This window comes from Urocampus carinirostris, chromosome 4 (genome assembly GCF_059441175.1).
Source record: "Urocampus carinirostris isolate Australia breed hairy pipefish chromosome 4, RoL_Ucar_1.0, whole genome shotgun sequence".
NCBI lineage: Eukaryota > Metazoa > Chordata > Actinopteri > Syngnathiformes > Syngnathidae > Urocampus > Urocampus carinirostris.
This window is the reverse complement of record NC_142352.1, coordinates 51797414-51822978: the sequence shown is the minus strand read 5'-3', so window position 1 is coordinate 51822978 and position 25565 is coordinate 51797414. Positions and strand designations below refer to the sequence as shown.

Genomic DNA, 25565 nt, shown 5'->3' with positions numbered 1-25565 from the left:
GTGCTAAAGCCCAACATTGCCCCCTTCCCCCGGCCCCCCTTCAACCTGCCTTTAAAATATTCTACCTAAACGGGTAGTTGGCTCCAAAATAAATAAACATCATGACATTGATCTAAGCAAGAATATGACAATGTCATTACAGTCTTGTGGTTGATTTTTGGCTCTGCACTGCAATGAGGAGCAAACATTTATCAACTTTTTTGCTCAGTACTGGTCGGTCGCTATATAGTGGCGAAAATAAGTATTTGAATACCCTGCTATTTTGCTATTCCTCCTTCTTAGAATTCACGGAGAGGTGTTCACTGTGAGAGAGATAAACCAAAAAAAAATCCCGAAATCAAAACGCTTAATTTTTTTTTAAACAATTCATTTGTGTGATACAGCTGGTAATAGGTATTTGAACACCTGTGTATCATATACAATTCTGCCCCTGAAAGACCTGTTAGTCCGCTCATTAGAAGTCTACCTGCACTCCATGTATCATCCTGAATCAGATGCACCTGTTTGAAGTTGTTAGCTGCATAAAGACACCTGTCCACCTCATACAATCAGTAAGACTTTAACTTGTAACATGGCGAAGACCAAAGAGCTGTCCTAAGACACCAGAGGCAAAATTGTACACCTCCACAAGCCTGGAAAGGGTTATGGAGTAATTGCCAAGCAGCTTGGTAAAAAAAAAGGTCTGTTGTAACAATTGTTAGAAAAGAGAAGAAGCTGAACATGACCCTCAATTGGAGTGGAGCCCCATGCAAGATGGGGGTGGTAGCATCATGCTTTGGGGGTGTTTTTCTGCACATGGCACAGGACAGGTGCACTGCAATAAAGAGAGGATGACAGGCCGTGTATTGTGAGATTTTCAGATTCAGATCCAGATATACTTTATTGTCATTCTTGTAGACGTGTATACAGAACAAAATGTCTATACATCTGACCCGCACAGTTTCCTTGAATGTACAGATATAAATAAAATGTTGTATTGAGTTGGAGTATTGAAGTACTAATAATACACTAAATAATTGTAGCTATGTATAGTATTATACAGTAGTGCAAAGAGTGCAAGAGGAGCAGCTAACCAGATGTGCAAAATGGGCAATCAGGTAAACAAGTCACACAATAACACTGGAGTGCGATAGTGCAGAGGAGAACAGATGTGCAAAGTAGTGGCTAGTATAATTGCCAGTAGTGCAAAAAAAACAAAAAACAAACAAACAGATGTACAGATTAGCAGCTGTGTAGGCTTACTGTGTGTGTGATTGACCATTTAACAGTCTAATGGCCAGGGGGACAAAGCTGTTGCAGAACCTGGTGGTCCTGCACCGCACACTGCAGTACCTCTTCCCAGAGGCTAGCAGAGTGAACAGTCCATGATGGGGGTGAGAGGGGTCCCTAATGATGTTCTTGGCTCGAAATATGCAGCGCTTCTGGCCAATGTCCTGAAGGGAGGGGAGAGAAGTCCCGATGATTTTCTCTGCTGTCCTCATCACCCTCCTCACACTACCCCAGTCGGAGGCACTGCAGCCTCCACACCACACAGAGATACAGCTGGTCAGGATGCACTCTATGGTGCCCCTGTAGAATGTGATATGGGTGGGTGGGGGCAGGTGGGCTCTCCTAATCCTCCGCAGGAAGTACAGGCGCTGCTGTGCCCTCTTCACCAGTGATGCAGTGTTCACGGACCAGGTGAGTTGGTCTGTGATGTGCACCCCTAGGAACTTGGTGCTGCTGACAACCTCCACAGCCTTGTTGTTGATAAGAAGTGGGGCATGGTTGGGCTGGTTTTTCCCTGAAGTCGATAATGATCTCTTTAGTTTTGTCAACATTCAGGACCAGGCTGTTGACTCTGCACCAGCCCACCAACTGCTCCACCTCCTCTCTAGGCCAGGTCGTTGTCGTCCCTGATGAGGCCTACCACTGTTGTGTCGTCCGCAAACTTCACGATGTGGTTTGTGGCTGACCTAGGGACGCAGTCGTGTGTCATTAGGGTGAACAGCAGGGGGCTCAGGACACAGCCTTGGGGGGAGCCCGTGCTGAGGGTGATGACATCGGAGATGTTCTGACCAGGCCGCACTGACTGGGGTCTGTCAGTGAGGAAGTCCAGCAGCCAGTTCCGCAGGCGGGTGTTGAACCCCAGGAGTTTCAGTTTGTCTACCAGGTGTTGTGGGATGATGGTGTTGAATGCTGAACTGAAGACCAGGAACAGCATCCGCACATGGGTGTTATTTTCCTCTAGGTGTGTCAGGCTCTGGTAAGGAGCAGAGGAGATGGCATCCCCGGTGGAGCGGTTTGTCCGTTAGGCAAACTGAAAGGGGTTGAGTGAGGAGGGGAGACTGGAGGTGATGTGCTCTTTGACAAATCTCTCAAAGCACTTCATTATGATGGGAGTCAGTGCAACGGCCCGGTAGTTGTTCAATGATGACATCTGGGGATTCTTTGGCACTGGGATGATGGTGGCAATCTTGAAACATAATGGTACCGTGGCTTGGTCTAGCGAGGTGTTGAAAATGTCTGTTAGGACACAAGCCAGCTTATAGGCGCACTCCCCAAGGACCCGCCCTGGAATGTTGTCAGGGCCTGGAGCCTTCCGTGTGTTGACCCTTCTCAGGGTCTTCCTCACGTCAGTTGAGTCCAGGAGGAGTGCTCTTTCGTCCTGATGTGGAACCGCTTTCACTACAGGGGTGCCATTTTGTGCCTCGAACCTCCCAAAGAAGTTGTTGAGGTCATTCAGGAAGTCCATGCTAGTGTCCCCCACTGGGTCGGTGGTTGGCTTGTATCTGGTGATGGCCTGAATATCTTTCCAAATATCCCTGGTGTTGGTTGTGCTGAGAAAAAGGTCCTGGATTTTTTGACTGTGCAATCGCTTTGCTAGTCTGATAGCATGGTTCAGGTTGGCCCTCGCAGATCTCAGTGCCTCCTCATCACCCGATTTAAAGGCAAGGTTCCGTACCTTTAGCAATTTGCGTATGTCAGCAGTCATCCAGGGCTTCTGATTGACACGGGTGCAGATGGTTTGGGTGTTGCTGACGTCCTCTGTTCATTTACTGATGTAGGCTGACACAGACATGGCGTACTCATCTATGTTTATTTTGTTGTTGTAAGTGGCGGCCGATTTAAACATGTCCCAATCTGTGCATTCAAAGCAGTCCTGTAGTGCCTCCATTGCCCCCTCAGTCCATACCCTCACCTGATTCACTGTAGGTTTTTCTCTGGTCAGCAGGGGCTTGTATGCAGTAATTAGCATAACAGAAAGGTGATCTGATGAGCCATGGTGGGGGCGGGGGGCTGCTCTGTATGCTCCTCTGATATTTGTATAGGCCAATTCCAATGTGTTCCTACCTCTTGTAGCAAAGTCGACACGCTGGTGGAAATGCGGGAGAACTGTTTTCATGTTGGCCTGGTTATAGTCCCCAGCAGCAATAAAAATGCATTCGGTGTAAGCGTGCTGCAGTTCACTCACAGTTCGGTAGAGAACGTCCATTGCCTCCTTTGTATTAGCGCTGGGGGGCACGTACACGGCAGTAATGATTGTAGCGCTAAACTCCCTGGGGAACAACCCCCTTCCCTCAGTCAGAGCATGGAAGATGGGTTGTGGCTGGGTCTTCCAACACAACATCCCGAAGCACACAACCGAGAAAACCAAGGAGTGGCTCCATAAGAAGCCTATCAAGGTTCTTGCATGGACCAGCCTGTCTCCAGACCTGAACCCAATCGAAAATTTTTGGATGGAACTCAAACTCCGTGTTCCTCAGTGACAGCCCAGAAACCCGACTGATCTAGATAACATCTGTGTGGAGGAGTGGGTCATGATCCCTTTTGCAGTGTGTGCAAACCTTGTGAAAGACTACAGGAAATGTTTGACTTCTGTAATAGCAAATAAAGGCTACTGTACCAGATATTAACATTCATTTTCTCAGGAGTTCAAATGCTTATTAACAGCTATATCACACAAAAAATTGTTAAAAGAACATTCATTGTGATTTCTGGATTTTTCTTTTTAGTTTGTCTCTCTCACAGTGGACATGCACCTACGGTGAAAATTTCAGAGCCCTCCATGATTTCTAAGTGGGAGAAATGGCAACATAGCAGGGTGTTCAAATACTTATTTTCTTCACTGTATATATTTTTTGTGTTCAGAGCAGATTTGACACCTCACAGGTTTGCATGCACCCAAAATTCTGTCAACATGATGCATAGTCAAGGGAATAAATCGCCTTGAAATAGGGCTGCACAACTTTGGGAAGAAAAATTTAATTGTGATTTTATTTTTTTTATTTTATTTTTTTTTCTGTTTTCTCTCCCCTCCCCAGACCTGTATTGCGATTTCAATGTGATTTTCGATTTTACAAGAAATCTTATGCCGAGATGGTGTCCTTAGTGACTGAGAGGATAGGACTGTCACAAAAAACTATAGATCTACAAAACAGAATTGCAGTTGAATAAATAGTCATTATTGTGATTTACGAAAGTACAAGAAAATTACCTTTACCTTTCAGTGTAAGAAAAAGATTTAGAGAGGCTTGCTAGCTACACGCTAGCGCTAGGTAACTGCAACTTCTGCAAAGTCTGGTGATTAAAATACTATCTATTAATCTATCTACCCTTGTCATATCCCTTGAGAGGGGTGACTGACAGCAAGACAAACACATACACAAAAAAAGAAAAGAAAATTAGGAAAAAAATACCAAGAGAAAACACAAAAAAATTGACCATGGCCAACCCAAACGCCCAAACAAGCTAAGCGCCTTGAAACCCAAGTTGGTCATGCTTTCGTCCCTCCAGATGAAACGGGACACAAGAAAGTGGCCATGTCACTCGGCCAGGGTTCAACAGCAGGGCCCAACAGCTTTCACTGGTTTACCCCTGCCGTATCATACAGGTGCCCTGCCCATCCCTTAGAACACGTTCAAACACTACTATCTTTTCACAACACCTCTCCACTCATTCCTATCACCAACAAGAGCTCTAGCTTCCTCTAACATTTAGTCCTCTTTCATGCAGTGCACTCATAACACCATCCATCCACATCAATCGCGGCCTTCATTTGGTCTCCTTGAATTTACTTCTGCTCTGTATATCCTCTTCAACATTCACTCTTCATCCTTCCTCTCCATGTGTCCAAACTAACCAAGTACTCTCTAATTCACATGCTTGCTCAGTTCTGCTACTACTCCAGTTCTCTCTGTTTCATTTCTCAATCTATCCAATCTTGCCACTCCTAACATACTCCTCAAACACTTCATCTCAAAATCTTTCCTTCTCAGATCTGCATACAAGCTCCAAGTCTCTGCACCATACAACACTGTCAGCACAATCACACTCTTATACAGTCCTCTCTTATCATCAATACCCATAATCTTGTTACTTATCACTTTCCTTAGAGCACCCAAAACCTTTCTTCCTTGATTCACTCTGTGCAATACACCGCACTCCATTCCACCAATTGCAGCCACATCACAACCTAATTACCTAAATCTTTCATCTTCTTCCAGCACCTGTCCATTCAATCTTATTTCCAACGCCATGTCCACTCCATCACGTGAACACTTCATCACCTTACTCTTACAATATTTACACATAACTTACGCCTATCGCACACTCCATTACCAACCTTCTCAATTTTTCCTCAGAATCAGCCACAAGCGTTGTGTCATCTGCAAACAACAACTGACTTACTTGCCACACCATTGCACTTTTTTCCATCATATCTTACACCTCTGCCAAATACCCTTGCATTCCCCTTTCTCACCACACCATCCAAGTACACATTAAATAGCCATGGCAACATCACACACTCCTGTCTCACACCAGTCAACACAGGGAACCACTCCTATGTAGCAGTTTTCCACGAGTAGTAGCTCCAAGTCAACCGTTTCATTGGTAATAGATCTGGCATTGGTGACTAGCCACATTCGGCAGTGGTGGCTTAAAAGTTTTTAGCCTAGCTGTTAGCTTTTCCTCAGTCAATTCCCGCTGATGATCAGCTTTTCTTTGACGTTTTCTGACTTTCCTCAGTCCAATTTAATTCAATGTAATAAGTCATTAAATCTACGAGCTGTAATGTTTGTTTTTGTGGCTATTTGTGCAAGGGCTGTTTGACTGACTGGCAGGTTACACCAGCCTATCAAAGTCGTGCACACACGTCTTACAAACTGCCTCTCCTTCAACCTGCATCTGATTGGCCTGCGCTGTTAAACCACAAAGTGTGAGAATTCTTGTTGGTTAAACACTCCATCACTCAAAAAACAAACTAGAACTATCAATCCTATAAAATAACGCGGTGTTTTGCGGTAAGACTATTGCACTACGTCACATCACGATATCTATCAGATAATCGTGCAGCCCTATCTACGTGTGTGTGAGGGGTATTTCTCTGCAGGGCTTTGCTGCTTTATGGAGATTCATGTTGCCATCACTCGAGTGTGCCCTAATGAAGACACAAAATTATCATATATGGTGTTTTTTATTTTAGGTCGGGGTGATTGACTTCTCCATATATCTCAAGAATGACATTGACGCGTACAGGAGTGAAAAGAGGCAAGTTTTCCAATTGTTAATGCAATCTATTTTCTGTTCAATTTAAAATATGTCTTTTGTTTTCTCGTGCCAAAAACAGGAACAGCCAGATAGCAACCATGTTGGATCAGAAAAACTACGTAGAGGAACTTAATCGGCAGCTCAAGTGAGCGACAACTTTAAACTATGAAATTTTGAAGATGTTTGGGGAGATGATGTTTGGTTTTAATTTAAAACAATGTCCATATCTAGTGTTACAGTTCACGGTCTTCACGGCAGAGTGGACTCTCTGGAAAAGTCCAACTCAAAACTCATAGAGGAGGTGCGATATGGTATCGTTGGTGGTCATTATTACCATAAAAACATCTTCTCTTTTTATGTGTGCAGTTAGCCATTGCCAAAAACAACATCATCAAACTGCAGGAAGAGAATCAACAACTAAGGAGCGAAAACAGCCTAATTCTTGTTAAAGCACAACAACATTTAGAGGTACACACACTGATACCATCATGTTTGTTTGTGACGCCCTTAATCACAAGAAGTTTCAAAGGGGTGCACAGACTATTACAGACCACAGACTATTATTAAACCATCCCTGATCTAATGAGAAAAATAAGAAATCGTGAGAAGGGACTGCACATGAGTTAATTCAAATTCCAAGATGTCCTGGCTGCAATGTATGTTGTAATACACATGGTCAACTTGAAACATCGGTCATTCATAAGCTACAAAATATAGGTGTGTTTTAATCCTAGATTTAAACAGTTCCTCAAAGGCTGCAGATCAAATCTTAGAGGGCAGAGCATTTCACAGCACTGGTGCCCAAATTGAGAAAGCTCTCCAACCTGCAGATTTCTTCTTGTCTCTTGGGATCTTTATTAAACCAAGTTTTTCCAAGTGAAAGCTATGACCAGGAACGTAGGATTAATTAGCATTAATAGACCTACTGATTTATGCTGCGCTGATTTTATTTGTCATTTATATTTGGCTCAAATTGAATTCTATCTTTTTGTAATTCAGCTTTCAAAAACAGAATCACTAGCAGCTTTCACTTGGAGTAACACATTGCATGCTGAGAGACAAAAAGAAATCCTTGTTATATGGTTCATGCAGAAAGCCAATATCGTTTGTGTGGTAAATTGCTCACAATGGGAGTCATTGATAAACCAATAAAACTAGTTTATATTGCATAGAAGACTTATTTCAGAAGTCACATTTAAAAATATTTTCACATGTAAATATATTTTTGATTGCCTATTTTCTCAAATTTAACGAGCTGAATAATTTTGTTTCATGTGTTGTGAGCTATGGTCACCACTTTTTAAAGGAACAGTGTGTGTTATTTGACCACTCGATGTTGCTGTATTGTGTTGTGACACCAAAAATGAGTGCTCAAGAGAACAAGTAAAAATACAACACGGCGACTCGAAGTAACTAAACACCAACAGTTTTTTTTTTCTACCCAGCCTTTGCTAGGTTTGAGGTGTTTTTATCTATTTCCGTAGCAGCAAAAGGTGATGTACAATTATGTCAGCTCCCTCTGTGGAAAATAAATGCATACATTTTTCTACCTTTAAGTATGTTGCAAAATACACGTTTATATGATAGTTCATGTATTATGATTTATTAATTACATTTAAATTTTAAATTGAAATTGAATATTTTTTACCAGTAGGCGATGCTAAACAATATATACTGTCCCTTTTAAAGTAAAACTTTGAGTATACAATATACAGAGATCCCTCGATTTTTTTCGTGCATAATGAGAACCAAAACAAGCCGTAACATACAAGGGTCTGCAGCGGTAGTTTCGGAGAGTTGTCAGCAGTAGGCCTGACCAGAAGCACCGATCTTGCCTTCTGCCAGACGCCGCCCTGGTCTCTTCTGTAACCGGATAATCATCTACAAAGCACCTACTGGTGACGAGCATTTTATTTTTTTGCCTTCTTCTGACTTTCTTCGGAGTCTGATTCAATGAAAGTATTTTCAATGTTTCGAGCTGCTAAGAGCTAGTATCCACTTTCCTTCCCTACCTTTGTTTTGATTCAGAGACGCACATACACACCCCCCAACACAGGCCGCCTTCCATAATCTTTCCCTGTTGAAAACAATGCACAATATATTAATGCAGCAAAGACAAAATCAATTCATTTAAAATTATGTGAGGGAGTGAACCAGCATTAACCGAAACGCAAAGTATCGAGGGGTCTATGTATAGTAGGTGTAGTCAACAGTGGTCAGAAATTAAAGCTTTTGATTTAAAAAGAAACAAAAAATTTCGCTTGCAAGTAACATTTATTGCTCCATTCATATGCCTTTTTTGAGTTCTCATGAGACCAAAACATTTCAACAGCAATGTAATTGAATCCCGTTGAAACCAACAAAACAAAGATCAATTCAAAGTTTTAAGCTTTTTTCCTCCCTGTAGGTGTCGCAAGGTGATTTGTCAGTAGAGAGGAACACATATAAGCAGTCTCAACAAGGTTTGGATAAAATGTACAACGAGGCACAAAGACAGCTGAAGGAGGAATGTCAGGTCAGACAGGTGAGACCTCGTCTCTGTCTTGTGACTTGTGTCATTTACACCAGCGCCTGCGTACATTATGTGCCTAATCATCAGGACGTGGAGAATGAGCTAGTGGTCCAAATATCAATGAAGCAAGAAATGGAGCTTGCCATGAAGCTTCTGGAGAAAGACATTCATGAAAAGCAGGTGCATAGGCCTCGCCAAAAAAGGGATCTATACAATTTCACCAGGCAATTGCCAATGTATTCGTTCAACTGATATTGTTCACCAACAGGACACGCTGATCGGTCTCAGACAGCAACTGGATGAAGTCAAAGAGATCAATGTGGAGATGTACCAGAAAATGCAGGTACATACACACACTGCTTGTTTTTCATGATGATTATCAACTAGGGCTGCAACTCACGATTATCTCAATAATCAATGAATCTATCGATTATTTTTTCAATGAATCGGATGTTTTTTTAAAAACACGTTTTATGATTCCTTTTTTTTGTTCAAGTGTTGAATTTTTAGACTGACGGAAAAATAGTGCACAAAACAAGTCAATATTCCGTAATATAAAACAATAAAAATACAAGTGTTTGCCAAATAGCCTAACAATTGAAAGTAAAGGCCAGACTCTTGAAACTGATGTTAACAGTCACCATTTGAATACTAGGTGTTGTCCCAAACTGACTTTTGGATTGCAATTTTTCATACATTAAAAGTGGGGTGCGTAGTTTGATGTGTTCTTAAAAAGTTGAAAGTTAAGTATTAAGTATGTGTTGATAATGACAGACTGATTTCAAAGAGCCAATATGCTTTAGTTTCCACTGCATCTATCTAAATATATCTTTTATTAGGCCTGTTCGGGGCGGAACGAACCCCCTAAAATAAGAGAAAATAAGAGTTTATTTGAGCGTGTGTAAGAAATACACACACATTATATGTTACTCTGGCATCATCTTCTGGATTAAGTAATAATTGCAGTCCTAAATTTTTAAAACACCATTCCCCACATAGAAAATATTTACCTTATAACTTTTTAAGAACACCTCAAATTACGCACCCCACTTTTAAGTAAAGTCCTTCTTATCATTTACAGGCTCGGATAGGCTAAAGGGGCGAAACAAAGCCTGCAATTGGCTGAAAAACGTGAATGTGAATCACACGTTGGGTTGCACTACGACATGGAGAAAACATTTTTTACTATTTTGTATTTGTAAATATTTTACTCTCCTGGATTTACTACACTCACGGTTGTAAGAAGACCATGGTTACGTATCATTATTGAACGTGATGGCTGGAAGAGAACTTAGGTGAGCTGTGCGGCTTTATATTTTCCCGGTATCTTGTTTTAGAACGATCTTGATGTTCCTGTGATGAGTCTATTTTTTAACTAAATTCAATTCAAAGTGTTTATTGTCATATGCACAGTAAAGAACCCCGTTTCCCTGCACAATAAAATTCTTACTTTGCTGTCCACACGGTTGCAAAAAATAAAATGGAAACTAAGAAATGTTTGGCATTTCTTGAATCCAAGACTTTAACCTTCCGAATGATATTTGGAACGATGCATTTGAGTGATTGGTGACATCGTACAGACACTGTTTCCGTACATGTCTGAGACCCGTATTTGCTTCTTTGCAAGCTTTCGGAATGTTAAGGGGGTAATAAGTTTGACTGAACTATCTGACTGTTTTGTCGACGTTCCCATTGTAGCACCTTATAATCTGGTGCGCCTTATGTATGGAAAATATAGGACCAAAAACAAATTTTTGGGGGTGCGCCCTATAATTCGGTGCGCTTCATAGTGCGGAAAATACGGTACTTAAATAATTTATTATTATTATTAGTTTAATGTAATTAAATGTGATTAATGTAGTAATTAGTTTAATTTTTTTCACTTAATTTATTTTAGTTTTTGGGACTGCGTGAGTGTTTGTTTAGGTAGGCAGTTGGATACAGACGCTGCCCTACTTACGAACGAGAGGTTCCAGACAATCTTCCGTAACTTGAATTTGTTAGAAAATTGCTTCAGTGCTATATTTTGTATGTTTAGGGTCCATTTAAGTATGTTTAAGGCTTGTATAAGTAACCTGTATTATTTTGTACTAAAAAATGAACATTTCATAAAATTATATGCTCTATAAAGTTAAGCGTAAATTACTTTTGGAATATATTTGGACTATTAAAATTATACCATACATGCTATAAATAACGAAAGTTTCATGTCTTTCATTTGTTTTGGTGTAAAAAAGAACTAGAACATTAGGAAAATGATGACATTAAATGAACATTTATTTTACAAAACATTTCATTTAATGGACAAATGTGCAATTTACTTTTATCATTCACATTGCAACTGATCCCAATGATTCTACAAAGGCACAAAACTTTAACAAATGTGAATTTCCCTTAGGGGATGAATAAAGTATCTATCTATCTATCTATCTATCAAATAATTGGTATTGAAAAATATAGTAATGCACTTTAAGATTAAATGAGATTAATAACGAAATTAATTCTTGAACCATTTGCACATGTGCCTATAAAATCTACCAGCTCGGTAGCCTAGATGGTAGGGCGCCCGCTCCAAGACTGGGAGGTCGCTGGTTCAAGCCTCGGCCGAGTCATACCTAAGACTTACAAAAGTGGTACTCATTGCCTCCCTGCTTGGCGTTCGGCATTAAGGGTTGGAATTGGGGACTCCCAACACAGCAGTTGGGTCTAAAATGGCGGCGCCCTGTTTGGCTGCGGCTGCATCGGCTCGTTGCAGTTTAACTGTACGGGTCAGGTGTATCGATATTTTCGTTCTGTATGCATGGTTACAAAGAATGAGGATAAAAGTGAATTCTATTCTATTCGTTATTTAATCCCTGCCTACACTTTACAAACAAAGTGATTGAGCGATGTTAAATGTGTAAAGACGAAAGTATTCACATCTGTAAATGTGTAAACTTTACATGAAATGTATGGAAAATGTATGGAGTTGCTTGAACTGTAGAATTCCACCATATTATGTAGTGAAGCTGCTGACTAACATTAAATTGTATTTTTAAATCACCACAGTAAGGATTCATATTCACAGAGCTGTATTCTTCATTCTAAGGCAGCATTAAAAAGGCGTTCGTATAGTCCGGACTTGTTTTTGTTCCTGATATTTGGCATATTTTGGCCTCTACAAGTGCATCAATGCCAAGTGTCATGTCCTGACTAGTTGACCCTTTCTAAATGTAATTTTAAGTGCTTGTTTGTGAGCTTCGAACACATTTTTGTTTTATTGAATAACCACTTCCATGACGTGGTCAATTTTCAAGGACTTACAACACAATGCCTCCTGGTGCAAAATACAGTGACACGTCCAGAAAAACTCCTCCATTCGGGGTTTGTACTTTCTTTTTGAACTTTGTCACCTGCTTTCTTTCCTACCATGGATGGTGCGCCGTCTGTAGCCAGGCTGACAGCGCGGCACCAGTCCACTTTAACTCTGTCCAGCGCAGCAACTACAGAGCCAAAAATGTCCTCAACTGTTGTGGTGTCCATCATTGGCTCCAACTCAAGAAACTCCTCAGTAACAGATAGATAGATAGATAGATAGATACTTTATTCATCCCCAAGGGAAATTCACATTTCCAGCAGCATCCCTGAGCTGAGAACAGTACAATAATAAAGCCAAAAGAATACAATATACAAATACCCAGTGTGACGTGCAAATGCCCACTGTAGCGTGTTATATAGAGTAACTAAATAGTGCTACACAGAATACATATTGCAGTAAGATTCGGTAATATCCAATGTAGGTGGTGTGGTTTAATGTGGGCCTTTACTCTGCCGGGTGGAGTTAAAGAGCCTCATGGCATGAGGAAGAAAAGATCTCTTCAGTCTGTCCGTAGTACAAGACAGTGACAGCAGTCTGTCGCTGAAACTGCTCTTCTGTCTGGAGATAATGCTGTGTAGTGGATGCGATGGATTGTCCATCATTGACCTCAGCTTTTTCAGTGCTCATCTCTCAGCTACTGTTGTTAGGCTGTCCAGCTCTTTGCCCACAACAGAGCTCGCTTTCCTAGCCAGTTTATTGAGACGAGAGGCATCCTTCTTCTTGACGCTGCCTCCCCAACACGCTGCCGCATAGAAGAGGGCGCTTGCCACTACTGTCTCATAGAATATTTTCAGGAGCTTTTTGCAGATGTTGAAAGAGGCCAGCCTTCTGAGGAAGTAAAGTCGGCTTTGCCCTTTCCTACATAGAGCTTCTGTGTTGGCAGTCCAGTCCAGTTTGTTGTCCAGCTGCACACCCAGGTATTTGTAGGTCTGGACAAATTATACACATTCTCATTTGATGGTTACAGGAACCGGGTGAGTTCTGGTTCTCCTGAAGTCCACCACCATCTCTCTGGTCTTGGTGGTGTTTAGGTGCAGGTGGTTTGCGTCGCTCCATCGGACAAAGTCCTGAATCAATTTCCTGTACTCCTCCTCCTGCCCGTTTCTGATACATCCCACGATCGTAGTGTCGTCGGCAAACTTTTGCACATGGCAGGACTCAGAGTTGTACTTAAAGTCCGATGTATATAGATTGAATAGGAACGGAGAGAGAACGGTCCCCCGGAGATCCTGTGCTGCTAACCACAGTGTCCGATGTACAGCCCCCCTGTTTCACATACTGGGGTCTGCCTGTCAGGTAGTCAGTAATCCATTCTACAAGGTGTGAGCTAACTCCCATCTCTGTCAGTTTCCTACTCAGTAGCAGAGGCTGTATGGTATTGAAGGCACTGGAGAAGTCCAAAAATGTAATCCTCACAGCCCCCTTCGCCCTATCCAGGTGAGAGAGGGATCGGTGTAACATGTATACTATAGCATCCTCCACTCCCACCTTCTCCTGGTAAGCAAATTGCAGTGGGTCGATGGCGTGACGGACCTGTAGCCTCAGGTGGTGCAGCAGCAGCCGCTCCATGGTCTTCATCACATGTGATATCAGGGCGACCGGCCTGAAGTCGTTGAGTTCCTCAGGTCTTGATTTCTTTGGGACTGGGATGATGCAGGATGTTTTCCACAGCTGAGGGACCCTCCCCTGTTCAAGGCTCAGGTTGAAGATGCGCTGTAGAGGGTCTCCCAGATCATACGCACAGGCTTTTAGCAGTCGGGGGGATACTCCATCCGGACCAGCTGCCTTGCTGGTTCGTAGCCTTCTCAGCTCTCCACACACCTGGGCTGAAGTTATTTTTAGTGGGGGGATGTCTTCCATGCTAGTGTCCAGAGGGGGAGGGGGAAGGACAGCTGCATTACTCAGGGGTGAGGATGAGGCGGAGTGGTCAAACCTGTTGAAAAAGTTGTTCAACTGGTTGACTCGCCCCACATCTATATCCACAGCCACACCCTGCTTGGTGCTGCAGCCAGTAATTGTTTTCATCCCTTCCCACACCTCCTTCATGTTGTTGTTCTGCAGCTTTTTTTCCAACTTCCTCCTGTACTGCTCCTTCCCTTTCCGGAGCTGGACTTTGAGCTCCTTCTGTACTTGTTTTAGCTCCTGATGATCACCATTTTTAAAGGCCCTCTTCTTTTGGTTCAGAAGGCACTTGATGTCGCTCGTGATCCAGGGCTTGTTGTTGGCATAGCAGCGTACAGTCTTTATAGGAACAACATTGTCCATGCAGAACTTAATGTAGTCAGTAGTGCAGTTTGCCATCTCCTCAATGTCCCCACTGCTGGACCCTAGCAGGACATCCCAGTCCGTACATCCAAAGCAGTCTCTCAGAGCCTGCTCTGCCTCGGTGGACCATTTTCTAAAAGAGCGTGTGGTTGTTGGTAGCCTCCTCACTTTGGTTTGTACTGTGGTTTAAGCAGAATGAGGTTGTGGTCTCCTTTTCCAAGGGCAGGCAGTGGTTTAGCACTGTATGCATTTTTGATATTCGCATACAGAAGGTCAATAGTCCTATTTCCCCTGGTCTTGCAGTTCACATACTGGACGAAAGAGGGCAGTGTCTTATCAAGAGTCACGTGGTTGAAGTCCCCAGAGATTAACATTGCAGCCTCCGGGTGTTGTGTTTGAAGTTTTGCCACCGCGGAGTGGATGACGTCACACGCTACTTCCGCATCAGCGCGCGGTGGGATGCAAACAATGACGGCAATGGCGTGTCCGAACTCTCTGGGCATGTAATAGGGACGAAGACTTACAGCCAAAAGTTCAACATCACGGCAGCAGATAGAAAGCTTTGTTTTACATGCCCGGGGTTACACCACCTCGTGTTCACGAAGATAGCCAGTCCCCCTCCTTTGCGCTTCCCACTGACTTTTGTCCCTCTGTCAGCCCGAACAGCGCAAAAGCCGTTTAGCGCGATGTTAGCGTCCGTGATGCTAGACGTAAGCCACGTTTCCGTAAAGCAAAGCAAGCTGCACTCCCTGTATGCTTTGATGTCTTTCACAAGCACAGCCAGTTCGTCGATCTTATTCGGTAGGGAGTTGACATTCCCCATGATTATGGACGGTACCGTGGGCTTATATCGCCACTTTGCCTTTAGCCGCTTAGCCTTTACCTTAGCACCGGCTCTGCAACCCCGGCAGGGTCGCCTCACCTCGTTTGGTAAAAGGGGGACCGTGCCGGCTCGAGAATTCTTCAGGTCGAGGAGTAGGTTTCTTGAATATACGTATTTTTGCGAGTTGAAACCCATATCCATAGGATAGAAAGTAATCCAAGTGTTGCAAGGCACTGATAAAGTAAGCAAAAATAAATAAATAAATCACAAAAGTAGCGAAAATAACACGGGAGCTGCTGGAGTGGCTGCCATTCGTGACGGCGCCGGAAGTTAACAATCAACAGTCAAGTTAACAGTCAATGTCTCATGAACTCCACGAATAAATAAGGCCAGTTGTGCCACGTCTTTAATATCAATGCTCTCGTCAATTGCAACGGAAAATGCAATAAATGACTTTCCCCGTGCTTGCGTGGGTTTCCTCCGGGCACTCCGGTTTCCTCCCACATTCCAAAAACATGCATTCCAGATGAATTGGCCGGTCCAAATTGTCCATAGGTGTGAATGAGCGAGTGAGTTCTCTGTCCCTGTGTGCCCTGCAATTGGCTGGCAACCAATTCAGGGTGTCCCCTGCCCACTGCCCGGAGATGGCTGGGATGGGCTCCAGCCCCCCCGCGACCCTAATGAGGATAAGCGGTACGGCTGATGAGATGAGATGAGACTTGACTCTGTTTCAATTGGCTGTCTAAATCTGCTTATAGGTCATAAATCTTCTCCGCTATACTATTCCTTGTAAGGCTAATATTGGCAAAAGCGTGTCGCTTCTCGGGACATATAAGTTCAGTTGCCTTTAACATGCATCGTTTAACAAAGTCACCGTCTGAATACGGCTTTGATGATCATGCTTTTTCACTAGCAATTAGATAAAGTGGCTTGTGAAACTATTTGGCCCCCTTGAACTTTTTGACCTTTTGCTACATTTCAGACTTCAAACATAAAGATATAAAACTGTAATTTTTTGTGAAGCATCGACGCTAAGTGGTACACAATCATGAAGTGGAACACACTTTATTGGATATTTTAAACTTTTTTTAACAAGTAAAAAACGAAAATGTGGGTGTGCAAAATTATTCAGCCCCATTGAGTTAATGCTTTGTAGCGCCACCTTTTGCTGCAATTACAGCTGCAAGTCGAATGGGGTATGTCTCTATCAGTTTTGCACATCGAGAAACTGATATCTTTGCCCATTCCTCCTTTCAAAACACCTCGAGCTCAGCGAGGTTGGATGGAAAGCGTTTGTGAACAGCAGTTTTCAGTTCTTTCCACGGATTCTCACTTGGAATGAGGTCTGGACTTGGACTTGGCCATTCTTACACCTTGATATGTTTTTTTGTGAACCATTCCATATTAACTTTTGCTTTACGTTTTGGATCATTCTCTTGTTGGAAGACAAATCTCCGCCCCAGTCTCAGGTCTTTAGCGGAGTCCATCATGTTTACTTCCAGAATAGTCCTGCATTTGGCTCCATCCATCTTCCCATCAATTTTAACCATCTTACCTGTCCCTGCTGAAGAGAAGCTGGCCCAAACCATAATGCTGCCACCACCATGTTTGACTGTGGGGATGGTGTGTTGAAGGTGATGAGCTGTGCTGCTTTTACGCCAAACACAACGTCTTGCATTGTTTCCAAAAAGTTCGATTTTGGTCTCATCTGATCAGAGCACCTTCTTCCATATGTTTGGTGTGTCTCCCAGGTGGCTTGTGGCAAACTTTAAACGACACTTTTTATGGATATCTTCGATAAAGGCCAGATTTGTGTAGTATACGACTGATTGTTGTCCTATGGACAGATTCTCCCACCTCAGCTGTAGACCTCTGCAGTTCATCCAGAGTGATCATGGGCCTCTTGGCTGCATCTCTGATCAGTTTTCTCCTTGTATGAGCTGAAAGTTTAGGGGGAAGGCCCGATTTTGGTAGATTTGCATTGGTCTGATACTCCTTCCATTTCAATATTATTGCTTGCACAGTGCTCCTTGGTATGTTTAAAGCTTGGGAAATCTTTTTGTATCTAAATCCAGCTTTTAACTTCTCCCAACAGTATCTTGGGCCTGCCTGGTGTGTTCCTCGTTCTTCATGATGCTCTCTGAGCTTTAAACAGACCTCTGAGACTATCATAGTACAGAGACTTGATTACACACAGGTGAATTCCATTTATCGTTTGTCATTTAGATCAACATTGAATCAGAGATCCTCACTGAACTTCTGGACAGTTTGCTGCACTGAAAGTCAAGGGGCTGAATAATTTTGCACACCCACTTTTTCGTTTTTTATTTGTTAAAGTTTAAAATAGTCAATAAAGTGTGTTCACTTAATGATTGTGTCCCACTTATTGTTGATGCTTCACAAGAAATTACAGTTTTATATTTTTATGCCTAAAGTCTGAAATGTGGCAAAAGGTCACAAAGTTCAAGTGGGCCAAATAGTTTCGTAAGCCCCTGTAGCTCGTTTTTACTGCTGTTTCACTGACTTCTTGGCTCTGGGTGAAAGTTGACTGCTCAGACCCGGCAGCAATTTGTCGACCTAGTCCCTTCTCACTTGTCCTTGCAAGTTGTCATATTTTTCGCTGTGATAAGTCTCGTACTGGCGTCAAATATTATATTCTTTCAATACCGAAACTTGTTGAAAACACAAAGCACAAAAGTTTCGCATCCATCTCTGTAAAAAAATGTTTTCATTGAAAATTCTACACTCCTTATCTACTTTTCTCTGTTTGGATAATGACATTTTGGCTAATGAGGGTGTTTGTAGAGAACAGAGACCGCTGTTGAAAATAAAACACCGCTGTTTTCTTCTATGCTGATCAAAACGGCACCACTCTGCCCCGTAGTGGACAATCCGCATCTTATTAAAGATATGAATTCCTTGTCGTTTGTGCATTTTTTTCCACTTTAAATCATCCTGCGGGCCTGATCAAACTCCTTTGGGGGCCAGTTCTGGCCCATGGGCTGTATGTTTGACACCCCTGGTGTGGACCGTATAGTATGTTTGCGCGCACACACAGTAGGAAGAGGAAGGGGATTTTTTTTTTCTTCCGGGTGGATGCTGGGTGACCTCTCACAGCAGCGGAAAGAAGCACTACAGTAATGTCCTGTACTCGGAAAAAGGTGCACACAGCACAAAATCCAACTTACAGCAATGTTTTTTGACATCCCAAAATAAATCCGTATCTACCGTTTTTAGTTCAATGGTCTTAAGTAGTGGAGTGTTTATATGTTTAAATTGTTTTTCTAATGGTCTTGAGGCACCCTCTGCAGGACCAAAGTTATTGAGTTATAATATATATATATATATATATATATATATATATATATATATATACAGTTGTATGCAAAAGTCTGGTCACCCCTGATCATTTTGAAGATTTTCTTTTATAAATCATTGGTTGTTTGGATCACCAATTTCAGTTGAATATATCATATAGCAGACTAACACAGTGATATCTGAGAAGTGAAATGAAGTTCATAGGATTTACAAAAAGCGTGCACTAATTACCGAAACAAAAGTAGGGAGGTGCATACATTTGGGGGCACCCTTGTTGTTTTATTGATTTGAAAAACTTTTAGCACTAATTATTGGAGCACAAAATTTGTTTGATAAGCTCATTAAACCCTGATATACATACACATGTGAAGCCAATCATGAGAAAAGGTAATTAAGGCGGCCAGTTGCAAGTTGTTCTCCTCTGCATCTTCTGAGGAGTGGCAACATGGGAGCCTCAGAACAACTGTCAAATGATCTGAAAACAAAAATTGTTCAACATCATGGTTTAGGGGAAGGATACAAAAAGCTAGCTGAGAGATTTCAGCTGTCTGTTTCCACTGCGAGGAACATGGTGAGTAAATGGAAGATCACAGGCACAGTTCTAGTTAAGGCCCGGGGTGAAAGGCCAAGAAAAGTCTCGGATAAGCAGAGGTGAAGGATAGTGAGAACAATCAAACTCAACCCACAGACCAGCTCCAAAGACCTACAACATGATCTTGCTGCAGATTGTGTCACTGCGCATCGTTCAACTATATAGCGCACTTTGCACAAGAGATGCTGTATGGACGAGTAATGCGACAGAAGCCTTTTCTGCGCACATACCACAGTCGCTTGAGGTATGCTAAAGCACATTTGGACAAGTCAGCTTTATTTTGGAATAAAGTGCTGTAGACTGGTGAAACTAAAATTGAGTTATTTGGACGTAAGAAGGGCCGGTTTTGCATGGCAGAAGAAGAACACAGCATTCCAAGACAAACACTTGCTACCAACAGCAACTTTTGGTGGTGGTTCCATCATGCTGTAGGGCTGTGTGGCCAGGTACTGGCAATCTTTTTAAAGTTGAAGGTCGCAGTCAGTATCAGCAGATTCTTACGAACAATCTTCTCGAATCACTGACAAAGCTGAAGTTGCGCCAGGGCTGGATACTTCAACAAGACAATGAACCCAAGCACTGCTCAAATTCTACCCAGGCATTCATGCAGAGGAACAAGTACAATGTTCTGGAATGACCATCTCAGTCCCCATACCTAAATATTATTGAAAATCTATGGTGCGATTTAAAGCGAGCTGCCCATTCTCGGAAACCATCAAACCTGACTGAAGTGGATATGTTTTGTATAGAAGAATGGTCAATAATACCTTCAACCAGAATCCAGACCCTCATTGGAAGCTACATGAAGCGTTTAGAGGCTGATTCAGATTCAGATTCAGATCTACTTTATTGTCATTCTAGTACATGTGTATACAGAACGAAATGTCGATGCATCTGACCCCCACAGTTTCCTTGAATGTACAGATATAAATAATGTTTTATTGTATTTTGGCTACGTATAGTATTTTACCATAGTGCCGATAGTGCAAGAAGAGTAGCTAACCAGATGTGCAAAATGGGCAGTCAGGTTAACAAGTCAGGTACACAGTAACATTAACACTGTAACAATAACGCTGTAATTACAATAGTGCAGAGAGCAATGTGCAAGGAGTGGCAAGCTATAAAAAAAACTGCCAGTAGTGCAAAAAGTCAGATTAGCAGCCGTTTAGATTTAAGTTAACTATATGTTAGATTGACCATTTAACAGTCTAATGGCCAGGGGGACTAGACTATTGCGGAGCCTGGTGGTCCTGCACCGCACACTGCAGTACCTCTTTCCAGAGGCTAGCAGAGTGAACAGTCCATGATGGGGGTGAGAGGGGTCCCCGGTAATGTTTTTAGCATGAGATAGGCAGTGCTTCTGGCCAATGTCCTGAATGGAGGGAAGTGTAGTCCCGATTATTTTCTCTGCTGTCCTCGTTATCCTCCTCACACTACCCCAGTCGGTAGCGCTGCAGCCTCCACACCACACAGAGATACAGCTGGTCAGGATACTCTCTATGGTGCCCCTGTAGAATGTAATGAGGGAGGGTGGGGGCAGGTGGGCTCTCCTCATCCTCCGCAGGAAGTACAGGCGCTGCTGTGCCCTCTTAACCAGTGATGCAGTGTTCACGGACCAGGTGAGTTTGTTTGTAATGTGCACCCCTAGGAACTTGATACTGCTGACAACCTCCACAGCCTTGTTGTTGATGCAAAGTGGGGCATGGTTGGGCTGGTTTTTCCTAAAGTCGACAATGATCTCTTTAGTTTTGTCGACATTCAGGACCAGGCTGTTGTCCCTGCACCAGCCCACCAACTGCTCCACCTCCTCTCTGTAAGCCAGGTCGTTGTCCTCCCTGATGAGGCCCACCACTGTTGTGTCGTCAGCATACTTCACGATGTGGTTTGTGGCGGACCTAGGGACGCAGTCGTGTGTCATCAAGGTGAACAGTAAGGGGCTTAGGACGCAGCCTTGGGGGGAGCCCGTGCTGAGGTAGATGACATCTGAACTGTTCTGACCTATCCGCACTGATTGGGGTCTGTCACAGAGGAAGTCCAGCAGCCAGTTCCGCAGGGGGGTGTTGAAACCCAGGAGTCTCATTTTGTCTACCAGATGTTGTGGGATGATGGTGTTGAATGCTGAACTGAAGTCCAGGAACAGCATCCGCACATGGGTGTTCTTCCCCTCTAGATGTGTCAGGCTCAGGTGAAGCGCAGAGGAGATGGCATCCCTGGTGGAGCGGTTTGTCCTGTAGGCAAACTGAAAAGGGTCGAATGAGGAGGGGAGACTGGAGGTGATGTGCTCTTTAACCAGTCTCTCAAAGCACTTCATTATGATAGGAGTCAGTGCAACGGGCCGGTAATCGTTGAGTGATAAGATCTGGGGTTTCTTTGGCACTGGGATGATGTTGGCAAATTTGAAGCATGATGGTACTTTGGCTTGGTCTAGCGAGGTGTTGAAAATGTCTGTTAGTACACAAGCCAGCTGATCGGCGCACTCCCTAAGTACCCGCCCCGGAATGTTGTCCGGGCCTGGAGCCTTCCTTGTGTTGACCCTTCTCAGGGTCTTCCTCACGTCAGATGAGTCCAGGTGGAGTGCTCTTTCGTCCTGATTCGGAACCGCTTTCGCTGCAGGGGTGCCGTTTTGTGCCTCGAACCTTCCAAAGAATTTGTTGAGGTCATTCAGAAAGTCCATGCTAGTGTTCTGCACTGGGGCGGTGGTTGGCTTGTAACTGGTGATGTCCTGAATGCCTTTCCACATATCCCTGGTGTTGGTTGTGCTGAGGAAACGTTCCTGGATTTTTTGACTGTGCGTTCGCTTTGCTAGTCTGATAGCCCGGTTCAGGTTAGCCCTTGCTGATAACAGCGCCTCCTTGTCACCAGATCTAAAGGCAAGGTTCCGTACTTTTAGTTGTTTTCGTATTTCAGCAGTCATCCAGGGCTTCTGATTGGCACGGGTGCATATAGTTTTGTTATTGCTGACGTCTTCTGCGCATTTACTGATGTAGGCTGACGCAGAAATGGCGTACTCATCTATATTTATTTTGTTGTTGTAAGTGGCAGCCGATTTAAACATGTCCCAATCAGTGCAATCAAAGCAGTCCTGTAGTGCCTCCATTGCCCCCTCAGACCACACCCTCACCTGCTTCACTGTAGGTTTTTCTCTGGTCAGCAGGGGCTTGTATGCTGGAATTAGCATAATAGAAAGGTGATCTGATGAGCCAAGGTGGGGGCGGGGGGCTGCTTTATATGCACCTTTGATGTTTGTGTAGGCCAGGTCTAATGTGTTCCTACCTCTTGTAGCAAAGTTTACATGCTGATGGAAATGCGGGAGAACTGTTTTCATATTGGCCTGGTTAAAGTCCCCCGCCGCAATAAAAATGCACTCGGAGTAAGCATGCTGCAGTTCACTCACAGTTCGGTAGAGAACGTCCATTGCCTCCTTCGTATTAGCGCTGGGGGGCACGTACACGGCAGTAATGATGGTCGCGCTAAACTCCCTCGGTAGGTAGAACGGTCTGCAGATCACCGTCAAAAGTTCAATGTCTCGTGAGCAGTGTTTCGAGATTATCTTCGCATTTTTACACCAGTTGTTGTTGGTATAAATGCATAGACCGCCCCCCTTGCTTTTGCCGGTGAGCTCGCCGCTTCTATCAGCGCGGAAAGCAGTTAGCCCCACAATGCTAACAGCGTCATTCGGGATAGATGAGTTTAGCCATGTCTCCGTCAGAATTAAAGCACAACAGTTCGTCAATTCGCGGTTCGATGTTAATTCCACTTGTAAATGGTCCAGTTTGTTGTCCAGGGAGCGGACGTTGGATAGGAAAATGGATGGTAGAGGCGTTTTGAAGGGTTTAGCCTTCATCCGAGCCGTTAGCCCGGCCCGACAACCTCGTTTCCTTCCCCGGTCACAGCGCTTCCGCTTGCCACTTTTACTCGCTGCTTTGTAGGCCGCTGCGTTCTGTTGACGTAGCACTCCGAGGCTAAGTAAACACTCCAGAGTGATCGTCGAAATTTGCGCTGGATTTCTGGATGTTCGCATATCCAGCAAAAAACTGCGATCGTATATTAATCTACAGTTAGAGTTGTCTTTGTTCGCCCTCATAAACTGAGTCGAAGATTGGGGTTTTTGACTAGAATGTGAGAAACTGTCGGGAGCAGATCCAGCCGCCGCCATAGAGGGCGCCGCCATTTTAAAGATCTTTCTGCAAAAGGAAGATCTACTTAATATTGATGTAATTTTTCTGTTAGGGTGCCCAAATTTATGCACCGCCCTACTTTTGTTTCAGCAATAATTGCACATTTTCTGTAAATCCTATAATCTTCATTTCACTTCTCAGATATCACTTGGTCTGCTATTTGATATATTTTACTAAAATTGCTGATCTGAACAACCAATGATTTATAAAGGAAAATCTTAAATGATCAGATGTGCCCAAACCTTTGCATATGACTGTGCATCCATCCATTATCTGCACCACTTATCCTCCGTAGGGTCGCAGGGGTGCTAGAGCCCAGTGGGCAGGGGACACCCTGAACTGGTTGCCAGCCAATCGCAGGGCACACAGAGACAGACGACTCACTCGCTAATTCACACCTGGGGACAATTTGGACCGGCCAATCAACCTGACATGCATGTTATTGGAATGTGGGAGGAAACCGGAGTCCACGTAGGAAACCCACGTAAGCACAGGGAGAACATGCAAACTCCACACAGGAGGTTGATTTCATGACCTCAGAACTGTGCCGTACACGCGCTTACCACTGCGCCACCGTGCTGCCATATATATATACATATATATTCACTGGACTTGAATGTAACCACACCATATGTGCGAGTCCGGGAATCGTATCATGAGCTTACGCTCAGGAGATGTTATTGGTAAGCTATGCCTCTATAGTTATTCGGGTACCTTGTTTGAAATAATGTTTCTGTGACGAGTACAATCTTATCCTGAAGAGTTTAAGATTTTCAATGACTAATGACATCGACACAACTTTTGTTAATTGGCAGGCCTGCGGAACGTTAAACAGTTAATTTTCGATTTTATCGATTCGTGTTACAGCCCTAACCAATTAGTCACTTACAGTTAGACTTAATTGTCCTGACCCAAGCATGTTTTTATTATAGATATCCAATGACGAAATGAAGAAAAAGAACAACATGATCAGTCGTCTTGAGGAGAAGACAAATCAGATCACCGCCACCATGAAGCAGCTGGAGCAGAGGTAAGCACCGAGTCTAGATCTATCCCAAATTAATCAGCAAAACAACATCTTTTTTCTACTTATCTTCGCGATCTACAAGCTATAGGTTCTGTTTAAATTTGTGTTTTTGGCTGTTCCATCTATTTAGGGCAAAATTCAAAATATTAAAACACATAAAAACAAAACTTGCCATTCATACAATATAAAGTCTACGTATTTTGTTTGCTGGGTAAAGGATTTTGCATTTGGTAAATATTTGTATCTATAGTTAAATTATTTATGGAATTATTTTTTATTTTCATTTAAAAACGGGATCCCAAAAAGATCACATACATACATACATTAAAATATTTACAGATCTACAAAATAATAAATTGTAAAATACAAAACAATTTTATCTTTTTACACACTGAACCGTTTTTACGTCAAACAACAATACAAAATCCCTAAAAATTAAAAACAATCACCTATACCGTAAATTCCGGGCTATAAGGCGCTACTTTTTCCCAAATGTTCAGCCCTGCGGCTTGTTCAGTGAAGCGGCTAATTTATGGAATTTTTCTAACGGCCACCAGCGGCGCAGGAGTTTAAAAGGTAAGATTAAGACCAGTAGAATATGTGCGCCAAGAAAGACTGTAATCTCTATGATATAGCACATATTCTCTGTAAAGTTAAGGTACGTTCCAATGCTGAGGAAGATAACCTTGATGGCGATAGTTGTGAGAAGGAAGTTGAAGACGATTTACCGTGAATTTCACATTTACGGGATACTTTTTTTTCACAGGTATGTTTGATACATTGCGAGCGTGATCCTACTAGCGTGTTGGTACCTTTCAAAGGCACGGTTTGGAATGGAAGTTATATTATTATTATTAAAGCTTTGTAAACTCTCTCGGTGTACCGTCTTTCTTCGTAAATATGTGTAACCATTTGTAATATATATTTGCAACTGTATATTTTTGTAATGTATTTATTTTAG

General features: G+C 43.0%; 2 protein-coding genes across 8 annotated transcripts in view; one reads left to right on the top strand and one right to left on the bottom strand.

The window, feature by feature from the left end:
- Positions 1 to 25565, top strand: part of rufy2 (RUN and FYVE domain containing 2) — a 70039-nt gene that overhangs the window by 18669 nt on the left and 25805 nt on the right. For all 7 annotated transcript variants that reach the window (XM_088334863.1, XM_088334861.1, XM_088334862.1 and 4 more), the window contains 8 exons: positions 6467 to 6531; positions 6611 to 6676; positions 6763 to 6832; positions 6898 to 6999; positions 8939 to 9055; positions 9131 to 9223; positions 9312 to 9386; positions 24510 to 24607. In XM_088334863.1, the coding sequence (XP_088190989.1) occupies positions 6467 to 6531; positions 6611 to 6676; positions 6763 to 6832; positions 6898 to 6999; positions 8939 to 9055; positions 9131 to 9223; positions 9312 to 9386; positions 24510 to 24607 (686 nt within the window). The remainder of the gene's footprint in view (positions 1 to 6466; positions 6532 to 6610; positions 6677 to 6762; positions 6833 to 6897; positions 7000 to 8938; positions 9056 to 9130; positions 9224 to 9311; positions 9387 to 24509; positions 24608 to 25565) is intronic.
- On the bottom strand, positions 19720 to 23570 carry LOC148368143 (uncharacterized). The gene is made up of 3 exons (XM_088333312.1): positions 22794 to 23570; positions 22379 to 22694; positions 19720 to 19856 (listed from the first exon to the last, which is right to left on the bottom strand). The coding sequence occupies exons 1-3, from the start codon at positions 23568 to 23570 to the stop codon at positions 19720 to 19722; spliced, it is 1230 nt and encodes a 409-aa protein (XP_088189438.1).

Bases quoted from the DNA above. Each gene is read 5' to 3' on its own strand.
- LOC148368143 (XM_088333312.1), bottom strand. From the start codon at position 23,570: ATGGCGGCGCCCTCTATGGCGGCGGCTGGATCTGCTCCCGACAGTTTC. The intron at 22,695-22,793 runs GTGAGTGAACTG...CATTTCCATCAG, and splicing joins TGGACGTTCTCTACCGAACT to CATGTAAACTTTGCTACAAG. The intron at 19,857-22,378 runs GTAAATGCGCAG...AACTTTAAAAAG, and splicing joins TTCTGCGTCAGCCTACATCA to ATTGCCAGTACCTGGCCACA.